The following is a 16,621-nucleotide window of genomic DNA, read 5'->3' as shown; positions in this document are numbered from 1 at the left end:
CGAAAAATAGTTATATGAGATATTACCGATCCACCTTCTTGCATCTTATGGGTAAACAACTTCATCTTTACATGAATCTTACTGGTTAGATGTTTAGACATGCAGATCGATTCCAGTTTCAGCCACAGGGCTGCTGCAGATTTCTCCTCCAACACTTCCTACAAAATATTATTGGACAGATGAAGTTGAATCAAAGACAAAGCCTTACGGTCTTTGCGTTTCTGTTCGGCAGTCCACTCCTTTTCATCCTTCTTGCCAAAGGAATCAAGGGCTTCATCCAGATCTGAAGTTTGGGTGAGAATTGCTCGCATCTTCACTTGCCACAACGAGAATCGTGTGGTGTAGTCCAGCTGCGGCAGATCGAACTTCAAGGTAGACATGTCGCAAACCCTAGGCAGAACCTGGGGCTCTGATACCACTTGTTATGAACGTGACAAGCAAGAACGAAGAACGAAGAAGAAATCACAGCACAAGGACAGACGGATTTAACGTGGAAAAACCACTCAAACAACAAGAGGAAAAAACCGCGGGCGCCGGCCAGCGAAATCTCACTATATGGGGAGGGTTTACAACGCCAAGGAGGTTCTATAGATACCACTTGTTATGAACGCGACAAGCAAGAACAAAGAACGAAGAAGAAATCACAGCACAAGGACACACGGATTTAACGTGGAAAAACCTCTCAAACAATGAGAGGAAAAAACCGCGGGCGCCAGCCAGCGAAATCTCACTATATGGGGCGGGTTTGCAATGCCAAGGAGGTTCTACAGATGCAACTCGTACGAACTCTACCCAAAACGGCGGCTTACAAGGGGTATATATAGCAGAAGCGTTAGGGCAAATCAGATCCGTAATAGGCACACCAGAAGTTCTGGTTGGAGGCCGGAAGTTCCGGTAATTCCTGAATATCTGGAAGTTCCGCAGCAAGTTCCGCATTTTCCCGAAAAGTAACAGAGAGCACCCGGAGGTTCGGCCGGAAGTTCCGGTGCCTGGAACGGTCGGAAGTTGGGCTGGAAGTTCCGATGTCTGGGAATTTGGATCACAAACCAACAGAGGAGCTTCGTAGCCAAGCTTCACCACGACGGGCAGCGGACAAGCGGCGCACGCGGGACGCATCGCCACTCGCCGGGCTCATCCATTTGTATTTTGTAGGAAGTGACCGTGGAGGAGACCGCGACGCCGTTCCGGTCCTTGGACAGCGGTGCCATATCCACCTTCGTCACGGTCTCCGCCGCCTCTGGCAGTACCGCACCGATGTCTCCGAGAAATGCACCGCCCAAGCTCCACAGGCTCTACAAGATCGTGACCACCGGAGGAGGATTTTTCCTATTTCTATGAGGGAGCGGCGGTGAGGTGAGGTGAGGGTAGGGGTGTAGGTGGGATGGGAGTAGCCCGTCCGCATCCCCACGGTGAGTTCAGGCGGGTTAATGTTCTAATCCCGTGTCCCATTTGCTGAAGTCCCGTCGGGATAAGTAGGTTTATCAGCAGCAGCCCACTTATCCCGCATAAACCTGCTGTTGTGAATTAGTGATAAAAACAGCAATTCATCTACTATGAACTGTTGAAGCGATCCTCCCCCTTACAGGGTTCGATCTCTGTGCTTACTGTGCTAGTTCCTAGATCGACTCACTAGCACACACAGTTTCATGATGAAATATACAGAAACAAAGGTCAAAAGTACTTTATTACATCGCATCATCCAGGATTTAAATAGTACTTACAACCTCGCATGACCTCTTAGGCCAGCATAAACAATTACTGTTTCCACATCATAAAACAATGTTTCAAAATACTGCAGCAGAAAAGTGTAGAACATAAGGGCCACACTACTCCAAGGTGAGAGCATGTTGGAATGTAAGTACATGACCCACAACATAACGACGAACCTCACTCATCGTCGGATCCACCTGCATTGTTAATTGCAGCCACTACGTGGTCAATACATTTGAATGTATTGGCAAGTTCACCAGAGTTATAAAGGACCTATCAAGTACATGCATCTTTTGGCTATGAGGGTTTGGCTATTTGCATAAAAGCATCATAGTTCAACCTATCATTTTTAGTCAAATAGTTTGGGTTCTATTGGACACGGGGTAGAAACACCCATGCTCCTATTAACCTAGGCACATTGAGTCGAAACATCAATGCTCCTACCCAATTCAAACCATTCATTTTATTAGGAAATTGGAATGAGTGAGACCTTCCTTACAGCCCCAATATCTAGTCGCTCATAATTGTCTGTAACCGGGGACACGGCTAAGTACTTAGTTTGACACTCTCGGGAGGTGGTACACTTTACCCAAAACAAATCGACGTGTTAATCCCTTGCTGTCCTCCAGGTGGAGTAGCAACGGCATCGAATTTTCAGAACATATTTCCCCAAACCACCTGAGGGACGCGTTCCAACCTACACTGCTACATACCGATGTCACCTCGGATCCAGGTTCATATTTCTTACGTCCATCCTGGCAGAGCCATAGTACCATGTGGTTGTACTAGAAGCTACTAAACAAGAAACTAGTCCAGTCTCTGGTTACCCCGAGTGGCATTCCTCATTTGCGACGCAGGCGCTCCTATAGAAATGGCGAGACGACTCATAGAAATTGACCCATAGAAATGAACCTGACGTTGCATACATCTCCAATTCCTCAAAGCAGCCCACCCAGGACGGTTCATTGAATTACTTGTTTTGCCATACACTAGGAAAACCATATTGTAATTCAATAGTATCACATTGTAATAATACCACCCTCGTATATTATCATAGCATAGCATTTTACTACTACGATGGCAATTTGTGGTGAGGACATGGCAAGGGTATCCTATACTACTAGGAGAATCATAGCTAGCATAGGTATAATAATAATCCTAACAATGCAACTAATAAAATCTAATGCATAATAAAATAATAGGATGATGGTCAAAGTGAACTTTCCTTGATAGCAGCTGGTATTCAAGCACTCTTCACAATCACCAAGTTCGCTCTCCGAGAAAACTAAGCAAATACAAACATTGCATACATAAACACACAATACAATCAAAAGTAAAAATATATGCCATGATGCAATGCAAAACATGTGACATGATTGGGTTATTTTATTTTGGTGATCAACTGGTCCTAAGCATTGAAAATTAAAATCAATGTATTAGGTTTGTAAACAAAAAGCAAAAGCTAGGGTTTAAACCCTAAAACAAGGTTTTATTGGCATCAGCCAATTAATTTAATTCAAAATATTTATTTCTCTCTCCCAATGGACAGAGGATAATAAAACAAATTTTTGGGCACTGGTTTCACTTAAAAAGGACTACTAAATAATTAGTTATGAATTAAATGGCATTAAACATTATTCTGTAATTTGACTGTGATTAAAATATTCAAATTAAAATTTAAACAGTGCCAAAAGATTCTACAGGTTGAGAGCTTTCCAAAAAGGTAAAGTTTGTCAAATTTGGCTAAAGGGTTTAAAAGTTATCAGCATTTGAAGTTATAGGGGCTTTTCTGCAAAAGTGCCATTTATTCTAAACCGGGGAATTAAAATTACATTTTTATTTTTCTATTAAAGTGCCACGTGTCAGCTTCTAATTGGACGATACCGGTTCATTTAAAAATTATAACCGGGATCTAATCCTAGCCCTTGGATCTGGATCGGACGAACGGGAGTGGCTAGGGTTTACCAGGCGGCGGCGGCGCTCGTCTGAAACGGAGAAGACGGCGGCACAGCACGGGAGGCGGCGGCGCGGGCGGTTCCGGCGAAGCTGACGGCTCGGGGAAACGGGCGTCGGGTGCGGTTCGGCCTAGCGAGGACGGAGACGGGCTCGGCGAGGCGCAGGGTCGTCGGACGCCACGTCTAGGACGGCTCGACACGACGGCGGGCGGCGGCAGAGCTCCGGGCAGAGACGGCGACGGGCGGCGGTCCACAAAAACGAAGACGACGCGCATCAAAAGAAGCGCACGGAGAAGTAGAAGAAGAGAGGGCAGAAGATGGGAGCACGGACCTCTTGGTTCGCCAGCGACGAAGGAAAAACGGCGGCGGGCGGCGCTAGGGTTTTGGGGAAAAATCCGGCAGCGTGGACGCACGATACGGTGGACAAGGATGGGGGAAAGAGAGAGGAGGCTCGGGGTCTCGAATAAGGGACGGGGCGAGGAGACCACGGCGAGGATGGCGCGCCCGGCGGACATGGCAGGTGCGGGCGTCGCGCGTGTGATTCCGGGGAAGACGAAGACCAACAGGTGGGTCCCACCTATCAGCCTAGGGCGCGCGCGTAGGCGCTGGGCCGGTCTGGCTCGGGCGCTGGCGAAGCTGGGCCGGTTCGGCCCAAGCAGTCGGGCCAGTCCGGTTTTCCCCTCCTTTTTTTTCTTTTAGCCTTTTCTTTTTTTCCTTTTCCTGATTTCTTTTATATCTTTTGATTTTGAACTTCAAATTGGTCCAAATAAATTCCAAATTTTTTTTAAAATCATGTTTTATCATGATTCAACTTTTGGGAGTAATTTCCCCTCAAAATAAAATATATAAAAATACATTTGCCCTATAACTGCCTTTAGGGCTATATAACTATTTAAATAAAATAGTTTTTCAACTCGAAATAATTATCCAAAAATTATGGGATAGCTCATTTATGCAATAAATCTCTTTTATAGATAAAACCTATTGGTTTGAAGATCCAAAGCTCAAATGGTATGATGCTCATGGATGCAATGCACATGTAGAAATTTGAAATTTTGGGATGTTACAACTGTGAATTAGTCTCTCTTTACGCCCATTCAGAAACTCTCCGGATTCACCAAATCATCAAACCCACGCTCCACGGTTAAATTTTGAAATTTGCCAACTCCAAATTAACATTTCATTGGACACCAGGAACGAGCCAGAAAATCTTTGATTTGGACGCGAATCTGAAATCAAACAAGGAAATAAAAGAATCCAATAGAAACCTCCAAGGATCCAGACAGCCCAACGAAATTAATCTCTAGAAACTGCAATTAATTTCGTCAATCCAACTGAATCAAAGCTCAACACCAATTCCAATGCGGCAATAAACGAATCAGATCCCTCAAAACCCAAAGAATCCCAAACATGGAACCATCCCTGTCTAAGAATGCATCCGTCGATCCAAGATCCATCAGTGACCTTGCTTGCTGAAGAGAAGAAAAGGGGCAGTAGCTGCAAGGAAGAAGATTGGAAGAAGGGTAGCAGCTGGTCTCGCCTCGTCTTCTCCTCCTCACCCTTGATGCGCTGGTGAGTAGCTGCTGCCTCCACCGTGAGGAGTGGAGGTGTACAGGATCGGGGAGATGTGCAGCACCGCTAGGCTTTGGGATCGGCCGCCGTCTTCATCTGGAGTATTTCGGGGGTGGAACAAAGTGCTAGACGAAGGCAGAGGAGATCTTGCGGAGATAGAGACGATTAGTAGCATGGTATGCGGTGTTGATTGCTTCGGCCCAAAAGTTGTATGGAGACTTAAACTCCGCCAACATTGTCCTTGCCCGATCTATGAGAGTTCTATTCTTTCTCTCCACTACACTATTTTGTTGACGAATATAAGCAACGGAATATTGTCTTTTGATACTTCATCACTCAAAAACTCAATCAAGGTGTAATTCTTGAACTCGGAGCCATTATCACTCCTAATAGCCATAATTTTTGCATTGTATTGGTGTTGGGGTTCATTGGCAAAGTCGATGAGGGTTTGTTGGATCTCACTCTTGTGCTTGAAGAAATAAACCCATGTGTACCTAGAATAGTCATCAACAGTAACCAAACAATATTTCTTACCACCAAGACTATCATATGTAGGAGGATCGAAGAGATCGAAATGAAGGAGCTCCAAAGGCCTTGTTGAAGTGATAATTGTCTTGTGGTGATGTGCCTTCTCATGTAACTTCTTTGCAATACAAGCACTACAGACACGGTTTTTATTAAATGAAACATTGGTTAGTCCTAGCACATGCTCACCTTTGAGGAGACTTTGCAAAGATCTCATATTGACATGGGCCAGACGGCGATGCCATAGCCAACCCACATCAACTTCAGCCATTAGACATGTTTCTTCTCTAGTCGGTTTCTTACCGAAATCTACCACATAGAGATCATTTTCCACATATCCAACAAAGGCTACTTTAAGAGTCTTGCTCCACAAAAGGGTCACACTAGTTCTGCCAAAGAAGAAATAAAAACCCATATGTGCAAGTTGAAGTACCGAAAGTAAATTGTATGAAAGGGACTCAACAAGCATGACATTCTCAATGAATGTATCCGGAGAAATGACAATTTTGGCTAGTCCCAATACCGTTAATTGTGAAGAATCTCCAAATGTAACTTGCTTGGACCTTGATGTACTCATTTTGGCATCCACTATGCACTATCCATGAAGATCCACCGAAAGCAACCTTCTACATGTTTAAGCTTTGGTTTTAGGTACCCATCTTTGAATGGGTCCTTTAGCGTTAGCAACAAGGGTCTTAGGAACCCAAATAGACCAATGAACATATTCATGAGGAGAACCAACAAATTTGGCATAAACATGCACATCATTAGTACGACAAAGAACATTCGAGGGATTGAAATCCCCGGCACTATTATCATAAGTGGCCTTGCCACCCTTCTTTTTCTTTGGCTTCTCCTTGACCGCCTCCCCTTCCTTCACAAAATAAACATTAGTGTGGGAAGGAGCCGTGGCCTTCTTCTTGTTGTTGCTCTTCTCATTGGGGTTATACCCAATTCCCTCCAATCCAAAATCTTTCTATGATCATTCAAAAGATCATGAAAGTTCTTCTCCCCTTGGAAACAAGTGGCTAGGCTCTTTTCAAGTTGAGCCTTCAACCTAACATTCTCCTCAATCATAGATGTATGCTTACAACAAGGGTTAGTTAAGCATCTTTATCATTAGAAATTAATTTCTTAACAAGAGAATATAGAAGATGAAGATGATCAGAAGACTCTTTGAGAGACTTGTACTCACTTGTCAAGGACTTGTGATCCTTTTCAAGTTTGTCAAAGTTCTCAAAAGGGTTCCTATGACAATACTCAATTTCACATATCCTAGCATAGTAATCATTAGCAAGGCACATAGCATTCTCATAGGAATCTTTAATTTTAGCAAGTTCCTTAGTAAGAGACTCAATAGCTTCCCTATTTGCTTGTTCTTCCTCAAGAGCTTCATTAAGCTCCGCAATCTCATGAGCGGCCACGCACTCAAGTCTTACCTTCTCGTCCATGAGCTCATCATGTTCTTCAATAGTAGCTTGAACTTCACCTAATTTTTCCAAGAGGTCCTCAAACCTCTTTTTTGTCTCACCTTCCAAACCTGTCATGAAGATCTCGAATCATTCATGTTATACTTAACAACACTACTCTCCTCCACACAATCAAATAGAGATAAACTCTTAGGAATGACATGCTTGGTGGGAGGAGAGATTACCGAAGAGGTCTTGGCCCTTGGCCTTATAATTCCCAAACCACAGCCACCATGTAGACCCGGAGAAGACTGCCGAGAGGCCACCACGGGGTTACATATAACAAGCTTATGCAAAGGATAGGCTTAACTCTCTGTCAGACGGAAAATAGCAGTTGAATTGAATGCATCTATAACAATTGAAAACAATAATTTGAAAGTAATGCGATTCAACGTGTCAAAGGAGGGAGGGGGCTGTTTGCCTGATATCCAAAATGAAGAAATGAAGACTAATGTAATTGGTTCCCGGTTAATTGGAGTCAGAACACCCGATATAGAGCATTTCTAAGAAACTCTGCTTTGAATTTAAAAGGCAATTACACTTGTGAACATTTCTAATGCTACCAGCACATAGATTATCTTCTTGTGAACATTTCTATAGCAAGCTCATATTTTTCTGAGTTCGGATGAATTAGTTATGAATTTTCAAAGTTAAAGTGCCATTTAACTCTTTTCTGAAATTCCAGATTATTTCTTTTCTTTTTATAGCCAACTTTTGTCATTTACTGTTGAACTAGAGACAATCAATGACACGTGGGGTCGTGGGGTCGGGGACGGCTAACCACAGTCCTATGACAAATGAGACCGCCTACAAGTTTGGTTATCTATTACAATATATTAAATTGGAATCGGTGGTGATGGGTAGGCGCCGTTGGTCGGTGTTGGTCGGTTAAATTCGTTAAAATTACAATCAATATGCCACTGCCCCTTATTTTCTTTCCCTCCCGTCTTATTCACGATTTCAGTAGCAGAAATTCTACGGTTTAGATTTACCGAAAGTTATCGTACGGTCCAAATTTGTTATAACATAATACGTAAAAGTTATCGTACGGTCCAAATTTGTTATAACATAATACGAACGGTCCTACAATAAATCAATCTCCTTAGCATGAAATCCAAAATTCTTCGTATCCATATGAAAATCAATCCGAACCCAAACAAAAAATCTCAACATCAATCTCAGTATGGAAATCAACCAATCAAAAAATCAATGTCCAGACTTCGCCTCCACCGGCTCGTGCTTGATCTCCACCGGCTCGTGCTTGATACACTTTCGTTGTTCCGTAAAGGGTTCTTTTGCTAGTTTAACTTAATTCAATATATTCCAAGTGGGACCCGCATGTCAGGTTTTTATTATTTTCCAGAAAGGCTACAGTGCTGACTAGTGGGGCTAAGGCTTGCGGGTGGGGTCCACCGGCAAGAAACAGAGGAGTTCCGGCGGCTCCTGTCCAGGTGCTCGCCGACGTCTCGCCGGAGCACGCCGCGGCCGGCGGAACTGAACTGTGATTGCAGCTACGCGAGGAGGGAGGCCAGGGGAATCTATCAGCGGTTGCGGATCGAGCGCACGGTCACCGGAGCATTGCCGGCGGCGAGCTTTAGTGGCTGCAGAGGGCGGCGCTAGGCGCTGGACTGCTACGGGGGCACGATTCGCGCAGACAAAAGAGGTTAAATGAGTAGGTGCTCACCATTAACGCAAAGGGACGGTCGGGAGCGGCGGAGGAGCACTGCAGGGGGCGGTTCGACGGCGGCGGGCGGCGGCCGAAACCGCGCAACGAGGCGGGGACGGCTCAGACCACGAGGGAGAAGAGGAGATGCACCAGGGGCTTCTTAGGGTCCTGAAGGAGCTCAGGGACGCGGCGTAGGACTCTGGGGAGTGCCGAACGAGGAGATCGGCACGGCGGCGGTCGATGGCCGGACTTGGAGAAGAAGAGGTCGATGGCGGCGATTCCTAGCACCTCTGGTTGATTCCTTCCGCGACAGAACTCTTAAAGACGAGGCAAAGCTCGGGGGCACTTTTGTGCCGCTCGGGGAGGTCGTTGGCCGCGGCGGCGCGAGGACGCGCACTGGACAGCGGCCATGCCGTTGGCGTTTCGGGCTGCATAGAGCACGCGAGGAGCGCAGGCTTGCGTACATAGGTGAGGCATGACGATTAGGTCTCGGTGGATAGATCTAGAGTTCTATTACGCGTTCTTTGGCGTCGCCATGGACGAGAAAGAGGGACGCCCAAGAAGCTTGTCGTCGTCGATTTGCTCGCTCTAGGACACGAAGCACGGCACAGGGCTTCTGGATAGGGTCGAGGGAGTGAGGCGGTCCAGGGAGAAAAGATCTCGGCTTCAATCTCTTGAAGAAGCGACGTGGTGCACGACGTGGCGCCTGCACGCCAACTGCTCGACACGCAGCTGCTTCGGGCTTGAAGAAGAACCAGACAGCTGCTTAGTGGCAGAGGAGAAGAGAAGGGCTGGGCCGGCTGCTGTGCTGGTGGAGGCGGCAGAGCTGGGCTGGCTTCGGCCCAGCTGCAGGTAAGCTATTTTCCTTTTAGTTTTTAGTTTCTCTTTTAGTTATTTGAGTTTCAAACACTTTTGAAGATGTTTGAAGACTCAAACTTAGTCCAAGATTATCGTAAATTTTATGAGGCTTCACTGGATTATTCCAAGCTCAAGTAAAATATTTACACAAAGTATTTAGTTCATATTTTTCCCTTGGAAAATACAAACTCGATTCCCATATAAATTGGTGTTTGAACTACAAATACGTGAATTCCAGTTCCCAAAATTATGGGAATATTTATTTAGATTCCTTATACTATTGGAACGTGTCGCACCAGTGGCACCCCGCAAGGACAGCACCCTGGGCAGCACCGCGCGAGCTACCCGGGAAGTCACTTGCTCCCCGCAAGGACAGCACCCTGAGCAGCACCGCGCGACACGTTGATTAACGCGTGGGTCGCCTCACTTGCTCCCCGCAAGGACAGCACCCTGGGCAGCACCGCGCGAGCTATCCTGGAAGTCACCATCCCGGCAGGACTAGCCGGGCTGCAGGGGCTACCCTGGAAGGCAACGAGAGAATCCCCGTCAGGACGCCCCCCGGGAAGCTCACTTGTTGGGGAGGGCGTTCACTGGTGCAGGCACTAACAACCGGGCTGAACCCAGCAGGCAAAGTATCGGCGCCACGTGGCCGCCCGGCAGACTCCCTTTGCGTAGGGCTGGTCAGGGCGAGGAGTGTGGCACAAGCAAGCATTTAATGTTCCGACAGAAGGGTGGTTCCCTGTCTAGTCAGCCCACAGTGACTGGCCCGCAGTGAATTTAGGGCACGTACCGCCCTAGCGGCAGCGCTATGTACCATGCATGCAAGCCAGCGCTGCAAGGGCAAGCTTGCTCGACACTTGTCCCCCATACACCGAGGCACCTGTGGTATGTGGTATCCCCTTGCGTATAAAAGGAGGACCAGCGCCAACGGTCGGGGGGTTCGGTTCTTTCTAGATTGCACTCCAGTGGAGTTAGGGTTCTGGTCTTTAGCCGGAATTAGTAAGTAGCCACTTAGCAGAAAAGGGGAAGAGCGCTCGGGGACTCCCCCGGCAACCTGTAAACACTTGTTCATTGGCTAATACAAACTCAGAAGCAGGACGTAGGGTTTTGCACCTCAGGGTAGCCCGAACCTAGATAAAAGGCTTGTGCATTGTACGCTCGTCATTGGCCTCGCCGGCGATCGCCGGAGCAATCCCCAACGCCTACTGCTGAACCTAAACGGGGGTGCCTAGCATCCCCGGTGTCTAAGCCCCGAGCTACGACAACACGTTGGGGATGCATGCCATCGGCGCCGACGACAAGGTCAGGGCCAACTGATTTCCGATGGTCCTCAAAGGATCAACGAGGACCTGGTTGCTCAACCTGCCCGCCGGGTCCATAGCCTCCTGGGCTGACCTGCGCGAGCAGTTTGTGAGCGCGTTCCAGAGCGGCTACAAGCGCCCAGGAACCATGGCGGAGCTGCGCACCGTGGTGCAGAAGCCAGGGGAGACGTTGAGGAGCTTCGTCAACCGCTTCTCCAGTCTCTCCTACTCCATTCGTGAGGCGGAGGCTGCGGCCATCATCAACACCTTCGCCATCAATGTCCGTGACCCCAAGATGCGTGAGAAGCTGAGCACGCACCGGATCTGGACGACGCAAGAGCTCTACGCCTTGGCGGACAAGTGTGCCATGGCCGAGGAAGGGCGCTTGGCGCCCGAACTTGCAGCTAAGGCTGCCGCGAGTCCCGCTAAGGGCTCGCCGAAGAAGTGCTCCCGGAAGCGCAACGGAAAGCAAGTGCTTGCCACGGAATCGGGGGCTACCTCGAGGCCTGCGAAGAAGGCCTTGCCCGCTGTCGGGTCTAGTGGCAAGCCGGGCGATGCGCCCCGCTGCCCCATCCACGCCAACGCCACCCATGACGCGCAGGATTGATGCATCCTGCAGGATATCAAGCAGAGCATGAGCAGCGCCACGAGGAGCGCCGAGCGGCCGGCGCCTGCTTCAACTGTGGGGATATCAAGCATCTCTCCCGTGATTGCCCGAATGACCCCACAGATGGGGCGAAGTCTGCCAGCGGGGATGCCGGTATCGAAGAAGCCCAGGGGGGACGCGGCCAAGCCCGAGCCGGCAGGGAGCGGCCTCCCCGGGGACGAGACAAGGCTCGTGCTGAGGAGCAGCGTGAGTCCGATGACAGCGGGGGCGACGAGCCCGGCTTCTAGGAGCCCCGCATCGTCGCCTGCATCCATGGGGGAGCTTATGCTCTCCCATCCAACAGCGCGGTGAAGCGCCTCACCCGGGAGGTGTGTGCGCAGTTGCCGGACATGGAGACGCAGCAGTCGCTGAAGTGGTCGCACGTGCCGATCACTTTCAGCCCTGACGATCATCCAACCCGGCAGCTGGGGTCAGGGGTTTTGCCCTTCGTGGTCTCACCGATCATTAACAACATGACGGTGACCAAGGTGTGGACAACGGAGCGGGGTTAAACCTCCTATCCGCCAAGTTGGTGGAGAAGCTTCAGCTGCCGCTGGAGCAGATGAAACCCGCCGACCCGTTCCGAGAAGTGAACCCCGGAATCGTACCTTCGGGTCCCGGGAAGCGTTTCGGACTGAGCACCTCGTGTTCGATGTGGCTCACACCCCGTTGCCGTACAACGAAATCCTTGGTCGGCCAGCGCTGATCAAGTTCATGGCGGCAACCCATTGCGCCTACGGCGTGATGAAGATGCCATCCACGTACGGAGTCCTCTCCATCAAGTGTGATCTCAAGGACACAGCTTGGTGTGTCGGCGAGGTCGTCAAGGCCGACGCCGCAGCTGATTCCGGTGACAAAGGCATCGCTGGAAGTGAAGGCTCGCTGCCGGGCGACGGCTCCGCAGCGATGAAGGCTCGTGTTACCCCGCATGAACTTGCCGGGGGAAGCACAAGCTCGAGCTCATGCCCCAGCAAGGGCCAGAAGCTCAAGGAGGAGGCTGCCAAGGTGAAGAAGCTGCCCCTCCAAGCCGGCAACGAGGAGCGCACCATCACTTCCGGTACGAACCTCAATGCCAAATAGGAAAGGCCCCTCATGGAATAGCCCAAGAGCAACACTTTACTTTTAAGCCCTTGTTGGACCTGTTTGTAATTTAATTATTGTTGCAATGACTTTTAAATTTGCATCCATGCCATGTCATATCTACTTCTGTTTCACATGAGTTTAAATTTACCACATCAACTTGTTGTTTGAAATCTTCTTGTTAGATTTTGCTAGAAGATTTAAATATGAATCTTCCCTTTTTCTCTTTTGGGGTTTTAAATTCCTTTTCCTATATTTTACAAATGATATTCAAATGGGTTTTGTTTTAAACCTTTAACCCCATTTGAATATTTTCAACTAAGGATGCCATATTTGAATTCTCCTACTCCTCACCTTTTCAAAATTGAAGCGATCCCCCCCCTTATAGGGTTCGATCTCTGTGCTTACAGTGCTAGTCCCTGGATCGACTCGCTATCACACACAGTTTCAAGATGTAATATCAAGATACAATGGTCAAAAGTATATTACATCGCATTGATCCAGAATTTAATAGTAACTTACATATTGCATAACCTCATGGGTTATCTCAAAAGAAAATAAAATCTTGCAGCGGAAAGCAGAAGATGCAGGAGTCCCATAACAACTCTACAGTCGAGATATGTTGGAATGTAAACTCGCAACCCTAACAAATCATACCTCACTCTTCACCTGTAACACCTGCAACATTTAAACGTTGCAGCCACTAGGGGGTCAATACATTGAATGTATTGGCAAGTTCACCAAAGGGTTATAACAGATCCTATCAAATACATGCAGTATTGGCTAGGTGGGGTTTGGCTATTTGTATAAAAGCATCATTGTTCAATCTTATCATTTTTAAACAAATAGTTTTAATTCTATTAGACACGGGGTAGAAATACCCATGCTCCTATTAACCTAGGCACATTGAGTAGATACATCAAACCTCCTACCCAGTTCAATCCATTCATTTTATTAGAAAATTGGAATGAGTGAGAACTTCCTTACAGCCCCAATATCTAGTTGTTCATAATTGTCCGTAACCGGGGACACGGCTAAGTACTTCCTTTGACACTCTCGAGAGGTTGTACACATTCCCCACAAGAAACCGACGTGTTAATCCCTTACTGTCACTACTACAGAAACGGTTATCAGTAACGGTCGAAAAATCATATCAGTAACAGTCGAGGCCGCCGTTACTAACTTCGTGTTACTGATGATAAACATCATCAGTAACGGTCGGTCGGACCGTTACTGATGTAACATCATCAGTAACGGTCGAAGCGACCGTTACTGATGTATACATACATCAGTGGCGGTCGCTACTTCACGACCGTTCCTGATGTATGTATCATCAGTAACGGTCGCGTCGCCCCATCACTATCGGTCGGTCGACCAACACTGATACGTTTTCGGTATTTTAAAAAATAATTAAAACCACAGTAAATACATAGGAAATACACAGCAAATTATATACAGCTCAGCAAATTATATACAGAATGTATCTCATCACAGAAAAATACATATAAAGCCGCATCACATCACATCACATCATTTAAAGCATACAATTGTATATAAGCCGCATCATATAAAGAATACAAATGTAACTCACTTCACGACATTGATTACAAAGTGTCAAAATTCCATAGAAGCATAATTACAAAGTGTCAAAATTTCATGGAAGCATACAAAGAATACAAATGACTCTATTGTCGTGGGTGGACCCTAGACACGACTTGTTCCACACGTTCGAAGAAGTCCCCACTAGGCTTGATGACCTCATTGTTTATGAGATGGGCAAACTCCTGTAGATACGGGTCATCTAGCATTTTGGCAATCCTGCCACGTGGAGCTACTTCACCTTCCACATTAGCCTCCTCATCGACCCTAGTTTCTTCCTCAGAATCATTTGCCAGATCATACCGCAGGACATCGTCATCTTCGCTACCGCTACCAACATCAACCGCATCCTCCCCGTGAAAAGTCCAGCGAGAATAACCATCGACAGAACCCGATGCCAGCACGTGCATCTGAACATCTTCAGGCTTCATCATGCATGTGTTTCCACATTTGCGACATGGGCAACGCATCATCAAAAGTCCTTTTCGTTCCATATCACCTTTCGCGACTCCAAAAAAGACCGTCCATTCGGTTATCCATCGAGCATTGATTCTTTCCTTCGCGTACATCCAAGAACGATCCTTTGATCTACAACACAATACACAAGAAAACAAAAAAGCAAAATAGTTAGCCTAATCATTGACAAAGAGATTAATGTGCTAATTAACCGAAGCTAACTAAAATTTTGAAATTAGAGACATTCAGAGAGAAATTGGAGGCCAGCGAGAAAGATCAGGAGGGAGAGAGAGCACGCAAGCGAGAGGGATGCTCCGGGCGACGATGAGGACGTCGCATTTCGGCCGGCGGCCGCGGAGCTCAAAAAATTTAAATTGGGAAAATTCGGAGAGAAATTGAGGCCGGCGAGAGAGATCGGGGGGGAGAGAGACATCGGGAGGGAGAGGGAAGCTTAGGGCTCGAAGATCGGAGCGCGCCGGCCGTTGGAGCTCCAAAAATGGAGCGCGGCGGCCATGGAGGCGGCGCCGCCGGTGCGCGGGGGGGGGGGGAGGGAGGAGGAATGGGGAGGAGGCGTACCTGGGGTGCTCACCGGAGGCCATGGCGCGGTCGGGCGGCACCTCGCCGTCACCGGAGAGGGAGGGGCCGCAGCTGGTCCGTCACGACGCGCGGCGCGACCAGCTGCGGCTGAGCGCAGCGTACTTAATACGCGAGTAACATCAGTGTCGGTCAGGAAATCCTCGACCGTTACTGATAATCGTGTACACATCAGTAACGGTCGAGCTGGTCCGACCATTAGTGATGCATGGCTCATCAGTGGCGGTCGGCACTTAAACGACCGCCACTGATGTAACTCGCGAGCTATGAGTGTTCATCAGTGGCGGTCGTGTCACCCGACCGCCACTGATGTGTGGCTGGGCGGGGAAGGACGGTGCCCGCTCGGTTCATCAGTAACGGTCGTGGCCGCAACCGACACTGATGTTCTTTATCAGTAACGGTCGCGCCAGACCCGTTACTGATGTTGCGTGGCATATAGACCGTTTTGTAGTAGTGTGTCCTTAGGGTAGAGTAGCAACGGCATCGACTCCAGGAATTTTAAGAACATAATCCCCCAGACCACCTGAGGGACGCGCCCCCACCAACACTGCTACATACCGATGTCACCTCGGATCCAGGTTCATATTTCTTATGTCCATCTTGGCAGAGCCATAGTACCATGTGGTTGTACTGGAAATTACTAAACAGGAAACTAGTCCAGTTTCTGGTTACCCCGGGTGGCATTCTTCATTTGCGACGCAGGCGCTCCCATAGAAATGGCGAGACGACTCATAGAAATGGACCCATAGAAATGGACCTGACGTCACATACATCTCCAATTCCTCAAAGCAGCCCACCCCGGACGGTTCATTGAATTACTTGTTTTGCCATACACTAGAAAAACCATATTGTAATTTAATAGTATCACATTGTAATAATACCATCCTTGTATATTATCATAGCATAGCATTTTACTAGTACGATGGCAATTTGTGGTGAGGACATGGCAAGGGTATTCTATACTATTAGGAGAATCATAGCTAGCATAGGTACAATAATAATCCTAACAATGTAACTAATAAAATCTAATGCATAATAAAATAATAGGATGATGGTCAAAGTGAACTTGCCTTGATATCAGTTAGTATTCAAGCACTCTTCACAATCACCAAGTTTGCTCTCCGAGAAAACTAATCAAATACGAACATTGCATACATAAACACACAATACAATCAAAAGTAAAAATATAT

At 47.7% G+C, this 16,621-nt stretch overlaps 1 protein-coding gene across 1 annotated transcript; it reads right to left on the bottom strand.

Moving 5' to 3' along the window:
• Nucleotides 1–6,307: 6,307 nt before the first annotated feature.
• On the bottom strand, nucleotides 6,308–9,056 carry LOC112271588. The gene is made up of 3 exons (XM_024461144.1): nucleotides 8,916–9,056; nucleotides 7,417–7,482; nucleotides 6,308–7,302 (listed from the first exon to the last, which is right to left on the bottom strand). The coding sequence occupies exon 3, from the start codon at nucleotides 7,211–7,213 to the stop codon at nucleotides 6,866–6,868; it is 348 nt and encodes a 115-aa protein (XP_024316912.1). The 5' UTR covers nucleotides 7,214–7,302; nucleotides 7,417–7,482; nucleotides 8,916–9,056; the 3' UTR covers nucleotides 6,308–6,865.
• Between the last annotated feature and the right edge of the window lie 7,565 nt (nucleotides 9,057–16,621).

The sequence above is a fragment of the Brachypodium distachyon genome, chromosome 3 (assembly GCF_000005505.3).
Source record: "Brachypodium distachyon strain Bd21 chromosome 3, Brachypodium_distachyon_v3.0, whole genome shotgun sequence".
NCBI lineage: Eukaryota > Viridiplantae > Streptophyta > Magnoliopsida > Poales > Poaceae > Brachypodium > Brachypodium distachyon.
This window is presented reverse-complemented; position numbering and strand designations above follow the sequence as displayed.

Bases quoted from the DNA above. Each gene is read 5' to 3' on its own strand.
- LOC112271588 (XM_024461144.1), bottom strand. From the start codon at position 7,213: ATGGACGAGAAGGTAAGACTTGAGTGCGTGGCCGCTCATGAGATTGCG.